The sequence below is a fragment of the Coturnix japonica genome, chromosome 8 (assembly GCF_001577835.2).
Source record: "Coturnix japonica isolate 7356 chromosome 8, Coturnix japonica 2.1, whole genome shotgun sequence".
In the NCBI taxonomy this organism is placed as follows: Eukaryota; Metazoa; Chordata; class Aves; order Galliformes; family Phasianidae; genus Coturnix; species Coturnix japonica.
The window spans coordinates 12,232,525-12,245,688 of NC_029523.1; the positions used below are offsets into that span (position 1 = coordinate 12,232,525).

At 37.8% G+C, this 13,164-nt stretch overlaps 1 protein-coding gene across 9 annotated transcripts in view; it reads left to right on the forward strand.

Moving 5' to 3' along the window:
* EVI5 (ecotropic viral integration site 5) overlaps nucleotides 1-12,621 on the forward strand; it is a 62,419-nt gene extending 49,798 nt beyond the window's left edge. For 7 of the 9 annotated variants that reach the window (XM_032446124.1, XM_015869927.2, XM_015869928.2 and 4 more), the window contains one exon: nucleotides 11,355-12,621. In XM_032446124.1, coding sequence (XP_032302015.1) covers nucleotides 11,355-11,660 — 306 coding nt within the window. In that variant the 3' untranslated portion in view covers nucleotides 11,661-12,621. Of the gene's footprint in view, nucleotides 1-7,747; nucleotides 7,762-11,354 lie in introns of all 9 variants that reach the window. The other 2 variants (XM_015869929.2, XM_032446123.1) reach the window with 2 other exon arrangements.
* Nucleotides 12,622-13,164: the final 543 nt, after the last annotated feature.

A 13,164-nucleotide genomic window follows, 5' to 3' on the forward strand; every position in this document is an offset into this window, starting at 1 on the left:
ATTCTGATATAGGTGTTATCTCATGCTCTGATCTTCTTTCTGGTGAGCTTACGTTTTAAGATTGTCTTAATGAAAAGAGATATAAAAGTTGGAGATTACATACAATGCTTTTAAAAGATTTTGCTTGTGTAATAAAATTCAAGACACTTTAGGTAATTACTTTGAAGATAACGCATAAGATATGACCTAAGGAGTAATTGGTAATATGGCTAAAGCTAAGAATTAAGGCTACATTTTGCAACTTAGTGTAGCTTTCCAGGCTTTCACTGCCAAAACTAGATTGGAGAAGGGAAAGCAAGCACTAGCCATCAGCTTGAAGGATGAAGAATCTCATACAGGCCCCATATACAACAACCAAATAAAATTGGATGTGTTATAATATGCAGGAGGAAAGTTCAAACCATGTTAACAATTCCTTTTGGTCTTAAAGTACCATGAAGTTCTATGGTAAGTAAGCAGTGTTTAAAAACTGCCAAATTATTTCCTCTGTATTTCTGGCATACTACCAAAGAGCTTTCTGTCATTCCTCTTTGTTTTCTTACTAGCTCTCCTTTGAGTCAGATTCAGTGCTTAGCAAATCAAATGCTCTGTAATCTGAAATGCCTCTAGAATAGAAGCAGGGAAAGCAACTCTGAGCTTCATTCTGATGTACTCAAACTGTTGTTCAGCTGCTCTGTTTGGATGTGCCTGTGCTGTGTTTGTGACAAATGACTGCAATGTGGGCACATCTTCAAATGTCATTTGTAGCTGTGAATGGGTAGTGTGAAGCTTTAGGTAGTGAACACAAAAGGATCAACTGGAAGATGTAAATTCTAGTTCAAGCTACTAAAACAAAGTTCTTTACTGAAGACATATGTATAGGGTGATGACTTGTAGTGTGACAAATCATATGGGTTAATAAGTGGAGATCAGATGGATCAGCATGTGGATCTTGGAAATAAACATAACTGATTTCACCAGAACTAGAGATAGTGAAGCCCCAAAAGGCTTAGTACTTTGCATGTAATATTTACATTGAATATAATGCTTTTTTACTGAGTCTCTTGTCAGCTTACTTCTCCTCTTTTTATTGGAGATAATGAGGTCCAGGAAAGGCTGGAAGAGGTGTATACTATTTACTTTCCATGTAGTACCAGATATGTACTGTCTTTTTTTTTTTGTTGTTGTTGTTCTTGCTTTTGTAAAAGCATCTGATTTCTATAATCTCTGTCAATTTTTACTGTTCTTAATTCATAGTTTTCACTTTGCTTGCTAAAATGCTTTCTAATGCTAAAGTAGAAATACTAATTTCTAATGTTGCTAGAAATACTATGTTAAATTATGCAGAGTAGTTCTCAATGCTGCTTAGAACCACATTTATCACCTTGTAGTAGTTTGCTTTACTGGGTGAATGTTTTCAAAATATGTGGTTCTGTAAATGTTTTCTTACATGATAAGAAATGCTGTCTTTGAAAGGAAATATGTTAGCCCTCAGATTTACAAAGCATTTCAACTTGTGGTAGAAGTCTATAGCACAATAAATCAAGAGCTTTTCTTCCTCCATATCTTGCAAGCACAGTTGGACAAGAGAACATCAGATTTTCCCTCCCCACAAGTGAGGTTCTTGCAAAGCTGCTGGACAGCTAAAAATGTAGTTGGTCTACTGGTACGTGTCAAAGATACAGAGCCTCCGTGCTGGTGGAGTCTGATTTAAGTGGTTGTGGTCAGTCTGAGGAACCTGTGATGTGATAAGATAGCGTTTGTGAGGTCATGTGGTTTGTGAACACCAAGTCTAATGTAGCGGCTGTGTCTGCACAGAGAAGTTAAATATATACTGTGAGCTTTAGAAAAGTGAATTGCTTTATTCCTTTAATTCAGCCTCTCCTTGAGAATCAAAAGATGTTACAATGGCTAGATAATACCAATATTGTTACACAAGTGTGATGCTGAACAGATAAGGAGTCCTAGTGCTTTCCCATTACTTTATTCAGTTCAGTTAAATTGTTCTTTGGCTTTAAAAACTGGCTTAAACAAAGCAGTGGACAAGCACTGTTGCTGTGTGTATTTTGTGAAAATTGGTGGATTATTTATATTAGTTCTGAATAGGTGTTTGTAGACTAGGCCAGATGTCGTACACTTGCCCAAAAAGGCAGGATTGATTCCATGATGATTCCAAACTACTCGCTCCTCAGTAACACCTTCAACAAAATGATGGATGAACAGTGTAACCAGGAACAGTGATGCAGTCTTGTCTCAGAGCAGGTATGACTTTGTTCACTGTGGTGGGACTAGGAGAGATGAGGGTTTTAGATACAAATCTTAGCTTTGCCTTCCACTACTGGCAGATTAGATTAGATGATAAAATAATTGAAGTTTGGTGATTGTAGAAACATTTCCCTTTTATGTGCTCTTTATTTCTTGATTGTATCCTACTGCATCTAAGCCCCAGATCTGTCTTGTGGAGAAACATACTAGTTATTTATTGATTGCAATAATAGAAGTGAATGCAGCTACCAATACTGAACTTTCCAGAGTCCCTATTTGGTGTTAGGCACCATACACAGGTGCCATCTATTTCCTATTTGAGAAATAGCTCAGGAGAAGAATGCTGTGTGTTAGCATGTTTCTACCCATTCTGAAACTGTTACTGTTCTCAGGAAGGCAGGCTGCGCAGACAGAAGTAATTTCAGGTATCAGGCAAAAATAAATGTTACTTTATCTGTTTAAAAGCGCTGAGGTTAACTCCCTGTTTTAAAAGAATAGAGTAAAAGTGCGAAATGATCATTTCCTGTAACTGTACGCACGATGGGTACGTGCTCAGTCTCTGTATCAGCCAGTACGTTCTGGCTAACGCTTGAGGTTTCAGTCATTTTTCTATTTATGGACACGTGCTCTAGGGAAAAGGAGCAGTGAGATTTAGGTAGCTCCTTGGGTAGAAGTCTATGATAATCACAGTACGTTCAATGTGATCATGCTGCTGTTTTAAAATGTTTTTGTTGCCGTGTCCTCACTCCAAATAAACACTTTCATTAGAACTTCTTGTGGGAAGAGTTTCTGGGAACTTTCCTTCCACCTACCAGGTCGCTACTTATAGAAACTTCCCAAGGCTAAGTTAGCTTCGGACTTTGCTGGAATTGCATATGATCTCATTACAGCAGATTTGTCAAGGTCTCCCTCAATAGGCAGGATGCAACTTAGTTACCAGAGGCTGATTTTATTTTTTTAATTTTTTTAATTTTCATTTTTTATATCTATGTGGTTTAAAAGTTAAGTACTTCCTTAGCACTGTTTTTTTATTTCATGTTTGATACTGAGCTTCAAAGGTTAATTTGATTGCACGGCAGTAGATCAAAACCAGTCTTTAACCATGTAGTGCAGTGATCAAGAAGTCATGACCTCCCATTGATAGGTTTATTGGTTTCCTGTTCTGATTCACTGGAAGCCTTGTGCTCTGTATGCTTGGTGCTAGTTTTAATCTTCGTCACGTTTACAACACAGCAATCTTGTCTTTGCTAAAACTGATATACAACATGCATTTACCATATTTCCTTTTGAATCTAGAGCTCTTTTAAAATAAAGCATTTTTAGTATTATTAAAGAGTTAGAAAATGTACTCTCAGAGCAATGTGGAATGTGTATTGAAGCAACTAGAGATGAGCTTTAATGCATTAAGGCTACTTCATAGTTTATTTCATCTTGCTGCCATCTGTAGGGTTTTTATCAAGCCTTCTACACTACAGTGAAACTGAATATGTTCTACAGAATCTAGCTGTTGAAAGCAGAGTCTACGTGTTATGTGCTATAAGAGAAAAAAACATCTTTAAAGGCACAAATTTACTGAGTCTTCAAAATTTTTGGCTACTGTTTTGCTTTGCACTTGTAACACATAAAGCAGTGGCTTAAATTCTGTCTAGTCATATGGCCATTAAAATTCATTTGTGGTAAATAAAGCAACACGTTGGCACACAAACTGCTTTTTAACCCCTTTTTTTCTTTTCTTTTTTTTTTTTTTGTTAAAGAGTGACCCAAAGGTAACTATTTAAAGAGGATCGTTTGTGGTTAATCACAGAATGAACTTAGAATTCAAATAATCTAAATTAGTCTAGAAAAAGAAAACCCAAACCTGTCAGACATGAGTTTTTGTTTTTTAGAACAGGAGCCAAAAAAGCAGCCCATGTCTGCTAAATAATGTTATTGCTCCTGTTTGGGCCCACAATAAAATACCAGACTGGGTGTTTAATATTTGAGCTTTCAATCAACTTCTCTTCTTGTCAGTTTGAAAGCAGCAGTTTTGCTGCAATTGCTGTAGCCCATTCATGAGTTAAACTCCAGAAACAGTTTTTCTTTTCTGAGACGCTGTGGATCAAGAAGCTCAGTCACGTGAGATTCTGGAGGCAAACAGAGCATCTTTCTACATTAATTTGTGTTGCAAAGTGGCCTTATTTCAACTCCTGTGCCATGCTAAATGTAATATAAAATTAATTTCCTCTATCTGCTGCTTTCTGCTTATTTCCCCCCCCCCCCCCAAAAATAACCACCAAAAATCTAACAAATCAAATCTTTTCTCTAAAATTATTTTTATGACACTTCAGAAGGAGCCAAATACTCCACCTCCTAAGTGTACTTGTCAGCTACTTTTCCTTGGTGTATACATTATAAAATTCACAGAGAATTGAGTGTTGAGGAAGTGGACAACAGGAGGCACATAACAGCTTGAACTCATCCCTATAAAGTAGCATTGATTTTCTTCAGGAAACACCTATTGAAAGGAATACTGTCTTACAGAAATCACTAGACTTAGACTGTCTAGAATAACTAACTTTTATTAATGTTCATTGTGAATTTTGTGGGGCTTCTATTTCTATCAAACTCTGTCTGGGGGTTGGAACTACATGATCCTTGAGGTCCCTTCCAACCCGGGTTATTCTGTGATTCTGTCTCAATTAAATGGCCAAATGCGCCAAGTCCCAGTCAGTCCTGAGTACACTTGGGCATGGTTTAGATTCTCCTGCAGCGACTGGCTAACACCATGATTTCAATGGGACTTGCTGAACTCCTGTGCTGTTCATTTATTGAGTACTCCTGATTTGTACTGCCTTGCCAACACTGCTTTTGAGTGTACGGAGAAGGGGAAAACACAAATACTAGAGCTACATTAAGATGGTTTCAATCTGCTAGAACCCAAATATATATAAAGCCCCCACCCCTAGCACCTCAGGCAACTTTATTATCTGTACAAGGGGAAATAGTGGGGTTTTTGTCTGTGTTAGTGTTGTATTAAAATTTTCTTGGAATAGCTTTGCAGTCTTCTAATGCACGTTCACTCTCATATTTCTGTTGTCCCTTCAACAATATCAGGATGTGTTGAAGGATTTGTCTTACAACGCAATCTTGACAATTTCCTGATTTCTGTTTTGTTGGGTTTTTTTAGTGATGTGAAATTAAATCTCAGAGAAAGTAAAACAGCATCTTAGCAATGCTACCTATCTAAGAGTATGTTTGTCTGTTGTGTCCATCTCAGAATTGGTCTGTTGGAGCTCAGGCTGAAGTGGAACTTAGCAAATCATTAAGACTCCCGGTTGTTCTGGAGTAGTCTTCATAGCTTAAGTCATAATATTTCAAATAAAAGCTGTCTGGAAACATGAAGATGTAACCTGTTTCCTGAATTCCTCTGCTAAGAATATCTCTGCAGATCTCCATAGCTGCCTCAAAGTGAAAGAAAAAACAATTTCCCTTCTTTCTTTTTGTTGTTGATTTTTTTTTTTCTTGGTTTTATGTATTTCTCACAATCTTTTGTGGTCTGCAAAATGTATTTTTTTCTGCTTCATTTTCTAAGTCTAGTGGTAGATGGAGCAATGGGGAACCCAAAATGGCTTTTGTAAGAGATGTAAGGATGGCAGTTTCTTTTCATATGGATCTCACTAAAAAGAATCCCATGCAGGTCCTTCTCTCCTTCTCAGCTGCTGTCTCTGAAACAATGAGTCCATGTCATGAAGGCCTCTCACTCAGGAGGAACAGTGATGATCAGGTTAACTTGAGTAAGCAGAGTAAATGGGAGTTCCTGGATTTGGCACCTGTCCTGGTTGGTTTGGGCTTCTTGAATCATCAGTAATTTCCAGGAATGACCCTCATGTCTGACATTGCTGGTAGCCGTGTTTATAACTATGGCTTTGGGGTGGGTGGGGATGGGGAGGGGTGATGGACAGAAACAAACAACAACAGCAAAAGAATTTAATGTTTAGTGATGTGAAACAGGAAATTCACTGGTGCTGAAATAAAAGCCACAAGCTTGAGCCTGGTCTTGGTTATACTGACAGTGCAATTTTAATTTAGCAAATATTTCATTTTAAAACTGTTAGCGACTGTTATCATGTTTCTACACAAAGAAAAGCTGATGTAACATACATTGCTGAGTTATTTTACATGTTTGCTTGGAGGTTGTGCAAGTTATCAGGAAGGTCTCAAAAAAGAAACCTCCTGCCTCTCACATATGATCCACTTATAAGCTGCATCGTAATTGAGGAAAATGGAGGATATCTTTCAAATATAGACTTTATACATTAAACTGTTTTTTCTTTATTGCATGGCATTGTTCTGCTTGTCTTCAGTCTGACTTTTCAGAAAGCAGTAATTACAAGTTTTCATTAAAATACCCTATGCAGTTCTGTTGCAGTACATAGCATGCAGTCCTTGTATAAGGAAGTTGATTCTATTGGGGAACTTTACAACCACCATTTGCATTGTAGCAGTACAGCCATTAAACTTGCTAAGAATCCTTTTAAATGAAGGATCACTAATATTAGTTTCTGCATCTGTTTAGTTCAGCTCGTGATTTCTCCATCTGTGCAGAGTTCATGTTGCGATGGTTTCGCTATGAATGTGGCTCACTGTGGATGTACAAACTCATTTAAAAATGGGTTTCAGAAGGCATGAGATGTCTTAAGGAGATGCTTATGTTCGTGGAAGTGAAAATGTAGCATGAAAAGGCTTGTTAACCTTGTTTATTCCTTGTGTGTCTATGTGTAGAAATGCTTTAACATTATGTCAACTAGCCATAGTGCTGGTATTGATCTTTCAAGTTACATTTCCCATTCATTCATTCTGAAAAGCTGTGACTGCTTCATTTTTTTACATGAGCATTTTTCCAAAGGGAGCTGCTGGGGTCTTTTAAGAAGGAACAGTAATGTATGTGTTAAACTGGACTGTGACAGACTTAACATACTGTCTCCTGCCAGTAAGAGCTTTGTAACACCCCCATGAGTGGTCGTATTTTTATCATGTTTTGATCTATTGTGTATTGTTTACTTCCCTGCTGTGAGTAGACTGAATACACACTGCCTATATATAATATATATAATATATATGATACGGCATTCCAAGAATCCTTCATTTCTTCAGAACCGGATGAATCTCAAGAATTGACCACCGAAGTCTCTTCAAGGAAATAGCATTTTACTTTGACTTCTTTCCATCCCCGAATTCCAAGCTTTAAAAAAAAAACAAAACAAAACAAAAAACAGAAAACCAAACAACAAAATCTCAGGGGTTAAGCAAAACCATTCCCTGGGTTTTAAGTTAGAACTCTTAATTGTAAAGACCCCCCTTTTGGAAACCTCAACTTACCATTTATCTTTAAAAAAGCCAAGGGGCTCAGCTGTGAGTTATGTTTCTGATAATCACCTTTCATTTAGCATTTAAGAAATGATGTATTGTACTAAAACTTCTGAATTTCTCTTTGCTATCTCTCCCTTATGCTTGGCTCGATGAGGCAGTCAGCATCAGGTAAGAAAGTTCATTGGGATTCAAGCATCTGATTGCTAATACTGAGAGATTTCTTTTCTGTACTTGTGGAAGTACACCATTATTCATGAGTCTCTTAATCTTTTGACCAATAGGACATACAGGTTCTCTTTAGAATGCTGAATCTTTTAAGCACAAAGAGATGTGTAAATACTTAATCATTTCCATGTGTCAGTTGTGTTTTTGGTTCAGATGGCTTTTGAAGGAATAACAAGTATATTTTAGTTGCATAATTTTATTAACTCTTTGAAATGTTCTGAAGACCATGTTCATGTGTTACAGTGAAAGCTGCGGTAATCTAGATGATATGACCTGAATTTGAGAATTAAAGCAAGACCTGTGGGTTTACCAGACCTAGTTTTACAGATTTGATGAGATTTGAGGTTCTTGCAAAAATGAAGCAGTAGAAACTACCAAGATTCATCTGAATCAGGGTAATTGGGATGAGACACGTCCAGTTCCCTTTACAAGAATTAGTGTCAGGCCTAGGACTGAAAGGATAAAGTGGTGTTGGATCTCTTCATAAAAAGACATAAGTGACAGATCCTGCTGTGTACCTGTGGTGTAAGTCCATACTATGTTCAACATGGCTGCAAGAGAGAAGCTGTTATTTTTCTTCAGATGAAATGATAAGAATAGCAGTCAAGTTTATTTTTTTTCCCCTTAGACTTTCCCCCTTTCCCCTTAGACTTCTGAATACGTTAATGCAATGTTTTGCTACATAAATAACATCTTGATTTGAGCTTTACTATGTTAAACCCTTGTTCTGTGTTCAAACAGTACACTGATGGTAGAGATCTCTTGAAGTCACTCAGAACTCAGTGGGGGAAAAATAAAGTGATTTATCAACTGCAAAATCTTAAGCTATGCCTGCACAGTGGCAGACACAAAATGGCTATTTACAATTTGGGAATAGTATTTTATTGTTATTACTGAGCCTCCTGTAGTATCGCTGGTTCAGTGTACAGCAGCAACAAAAACCAACAAAACAATGTTGGGAATCAAGAGGCAGAATACTAAAAACAAAAGAAACACCACTTTATTGCCACTACAGAACTTCAGAGCAAGGATGCTCCATATGCCCACTGCTCAGAGCAGTGTTGACCAATGTTTTCGTAACAGGTTGCTCAGGACTTTGTCACGTGGTTGCTGAAAACCACTGAGGATGGAGATTTCTTTCAGTAACCTACTCTTAACCTACTCTAAGTCTTAATTAGCCTTATAGTAATGATTGTCCCTTCGTACTCAAACAACCTTCTGTTCTGTGTTATGGTCGCATCATACGTTTCAGTAAAGAGCACACCTTTCAGTCATCTTACAGCATGAGCTTCTGCCTTTTAACTTCTTGGTGGCCTCCATTGAGTTTTTTCATCAGCTTCTTGTTCAGAGGAAGTAGTTGAGGTAACAAATGCAAAATTAGGTGTGGTCTGAGTAACAGATGGAGTAAGAACAGTCCCATAATGTGCTGGTTGTGCCTTTGTCCATACACTGTACTGTGCTGTTAACCTTGCTCACTGCTTGGAGATATTGCTCTCTCCAAGCCTATCGTGTATCAGGACTCCCCACATCATCAGTTAGTTTTGTCCTCGTAATACAAATTCTGTGATACAGTGTTTTTGTATTTCACTGTGCACCTCATTTCTCAAGTGGACAAATGTTGCAGGACTATATGACCATGCATGGTCTTGTCACACATTCTCTCCAGTATGTTCATGTTTCTTCCTAGCAATCTAATTCCTTTTGAACGTGAGTAGTTAAAAAAGAAGGCAGGCAAGTGTGAAGCTGCAGGCTAAAAGAAGTGTTTCTTGAAGGCAACAGATTGTTGTCCTTTTGTTACTTTAATGAAAGAATAACCTGTTAGTTTTCCCACACTCTTTAGGATTTTGCATAGCCAATGTTATCACTTTCTCCTTATCGACAGCCTTTTTCTTAGGCTTATACTTGGTGTTTGGAAAAGCTGCTGCTTGAGACTGCCAAGCCATGATTTTTGTCATGTTTCCTAAATGTGCTCATCCAAAGGTATCACATGCTGAAGCTTTCAGGAAAACATTCGAGGTCACCAGCTTAGCTCTTAGCTCAGCTGACACTGAGTATCACCTTTACAGTTCAGATGAACTGATGGTGTAAGTGTGCAGACATGGAAGCGTTCATTTCTTTCACACTGACATGTGAAATCTGCTCTTTTGAGCCTTTGGTCATGCTGGACAGGAGCTGTAGGGCTGTTCTGTTTTTTCGGGGTAAGTTTTTTTTTAGTGAATAAAACTGATTGGTGTTCTGGAAATACCATGTGGCAGCTGATTGTATTGCAAGATATTTTTAGGGACGATATTTCTAACTAATGCAAGAATCTCTGTATCCAGGTATGTAAAGTAGTAACTTGCTTGTTCCTGACAATCGTTGCTGTCTGATACACATGATATAAGGAGATCCCTCATCATGAGCTGTGCAGTGTGAAACTTGTTTCGCTTGTCTTTAAAGCAAGTTCCTCATGAAACAGCAGCAAATTAAGTGTAAGAACATGCCAATACTAGTTAGTATGTATAGCTGCATCCACGTTGTAGGTCTACAGCATGAACCTGTGTTCCTAAGAGGAACATTATAATAAACATTGAAGTGATCGGATACATGGAGCTTTTACATGCTGACTACATTTGATCTGCGGTTTCTAGAATGCTTGCGGTTCTTGCAATCTTTTATCCAAACATTTTTGTTTGTATCTCTTACATAAGCCCAAGGTGAATATAGAAATTCCTTCTTCCCCAAATGGATGGGTAAAATCTGTTACTGATATAAACAGCAAGAACCTACATTGTTATTTATCAAGCTGAATAGTGCTTCAAATTTCTGAAACATGGAATAGGTTTGTGACGTAAGTAGCTCCCCAGGTTTTTTCTCTCTACTTTCCAGATCTGGTACTGTTAAGATTTGCTTACAAAACAGCACTTAATGCATCTTCCTTTTGAAGCTGACAGGAGTGACGTTAGGAACTTCCTGTAATGCATTTCAGTGTCTTTCTCATTCCTTAGAATTCTTAGCATAGTACTTCCCAGTTGTCAGACTGAGTCTGAGGAAATTGTTACTAAAAGGTAGGACGAGTTTATTTCTAAAGAATAACTATCAGGGGGAGTCTTCAGGGAGCTGTGGCTGTTCTGACTTAATGAACAGGAGAATTGCTACAGCTTCAGGTTTTACAAAGCACTGTCCAAATGAGTTGTCCATTCTAGAAAACCAGCAGTCCCCCATTCTCATGGGGGTGCTAAAGATGCAGTGTGTAGCATCGAGAAATCTGTCATTTGTGATTCTAGGTACCTTGATTATTAAGCTTTAAAACTGGAGAGGTCTGGGTGTGTGAGAATAGTTAAAGTATTCCTTCAAGTTCTCTGGACAGCCAGAAATGAGAAGTCCTTTGGTTCTGCTTCCAAAAGTGACTAGGAAATATCGTGATTCTAACATCTAATATAATTTGTTGAGGAGAGATTATTGGAAATGGTGAGTGGTCTGTTTTGATTTTGATGCTGGACTCTTCAGCTCCGATTAGTTTAAATCCCACTTGTTTGTTTGTTTCCTTGTAACAGATCAAATGCTTAAAAGGACAGAGAGACTTCTCAGACCAACCCACTTTTGATGGGATTCACATTGTCAACCATTTCACAGGAGATGACGAGTCATTTCATTCTTCTGATGAAGATTTTATAGCTAACTCCATACAGGAGAGTGGGGTAGGCTTTCACTTACACAGGAGGACTGGTCAGATGGCTTTGGATCACACAGTTGTAGACAGCAGTGACAGTGAGACTGAAGAAAGCACACTCCAGACTGGAACCTTGGACAAGGTGGTTTCCAAACAGAGGAGAATGGAATCTTACTCTACTACCGTGTGATGATCACTGTGAGTAGCGCCTGAAGACTCTTGTGTTTCTTTAAGGATTACGTTGTCAGATAATTGAAGGCATCCAGCAGTTGGGTTAGGTAACTATTGGATCTGTTGTGGCCTGTGATGCATACACACATGTACTGTCCATCTGCCTTCTCTTTGCCAAATCTTGCTAGTGACGTACCATTGCTGTGAAACAGGCTGGGAAGAAGTTAATGGAAGACAGTTCTGACAGTATTACTGAATGTTCCTTGTTTTACAAACTGCAAATATATAATTTCTTTAAATGTGCAAGAAACCTTTTTGCTGTTCACAAGGATGGGAATTATTTTCCTCAAAAGAAATCGCTCTAGTGCAATATTTTATGCTCTGAACAAATGTGTATGTTTTACATCATTACCCATTTGTGATAAAGATGGACTCTAACCATCTGATCATATGGCACATATATATATTATGCTTCTCAACTACTTCTGTTTTATTAAAGTTACCAAATGCCCACAGAAGGCTTGAAAGAGGAGCCCTCATCTATACTACTTCCTATATACAAGTACTGGTCACTAATGTCATAAAGGTGTTTTTCACCCTTTTCACTTTAGATTTATGTGCATCTGCTTTTGATGTTGCTAAATAATACTTGGTCTGAATATATTAACTACAATAATGTTTATTTTGTACATATTTATATAACTGCACCAAGCTGAAAATGTATATTATACCATTTTATACGAGGAATGTAAATGTTGCGATATGACTGTCTCATGTTCTCCCTGGAAAATGAATTCTGTACATGCACACTAGAGATGAATTGCTGAATAAAAGCAAAACACTAACTTGATATTTAGTTTTGGTCTAGCTACGCTAACAGATTCCTGTCTAACTGAAATGCTTGTTCAAAACACTATTGACTGAAATCTTCTACCTTCATATATATGTAATGAAAATAAATTTTTCACAATTTAACAAGGTTGCAGCTTTTACTGTCCAGTCACTTGTGAGCTACAGCCCTCAGTTACCCCCTGGTAGTTTGAATAAGGTGAAAATGATTTGTGTATTCCAGCTAACAATTCTAATGAAGGCATCGGTGCAGTGAAAGTATCTCAGTTAAATTTTCTTGCAGTTCTGTATCGCTGTTATCTGAGAATTAGTACAGATCCTGTCACCAGAATAGCCATCGTTAGCACGTTTTGAGAGAGGGCGAATAATGGAGGATAACGCAGATCTCCTGGGCCAGTCCTGGGGGCTAAAAACCACCAGCACCGAGCTGTAATAACGAGGTTAGTGCAGACTGTGTGGAAATCCCAGTGTCTGGTTTAACTGCACCAGCTACTGAGTGTGTGTGTGTGTGTGTTGAGATGGAACGGAAGAGTTATGTATGGTGGATTTCTGGATTTAACTGTTCTGTTTTGTTCTATAAAATACTCTTAACAGTATAATTACGTTGATTAAATTCTCTGGGGATTTTTTTTAAATAATTTTTTTACAAACTGGTTCATGACATAAGAAAAACC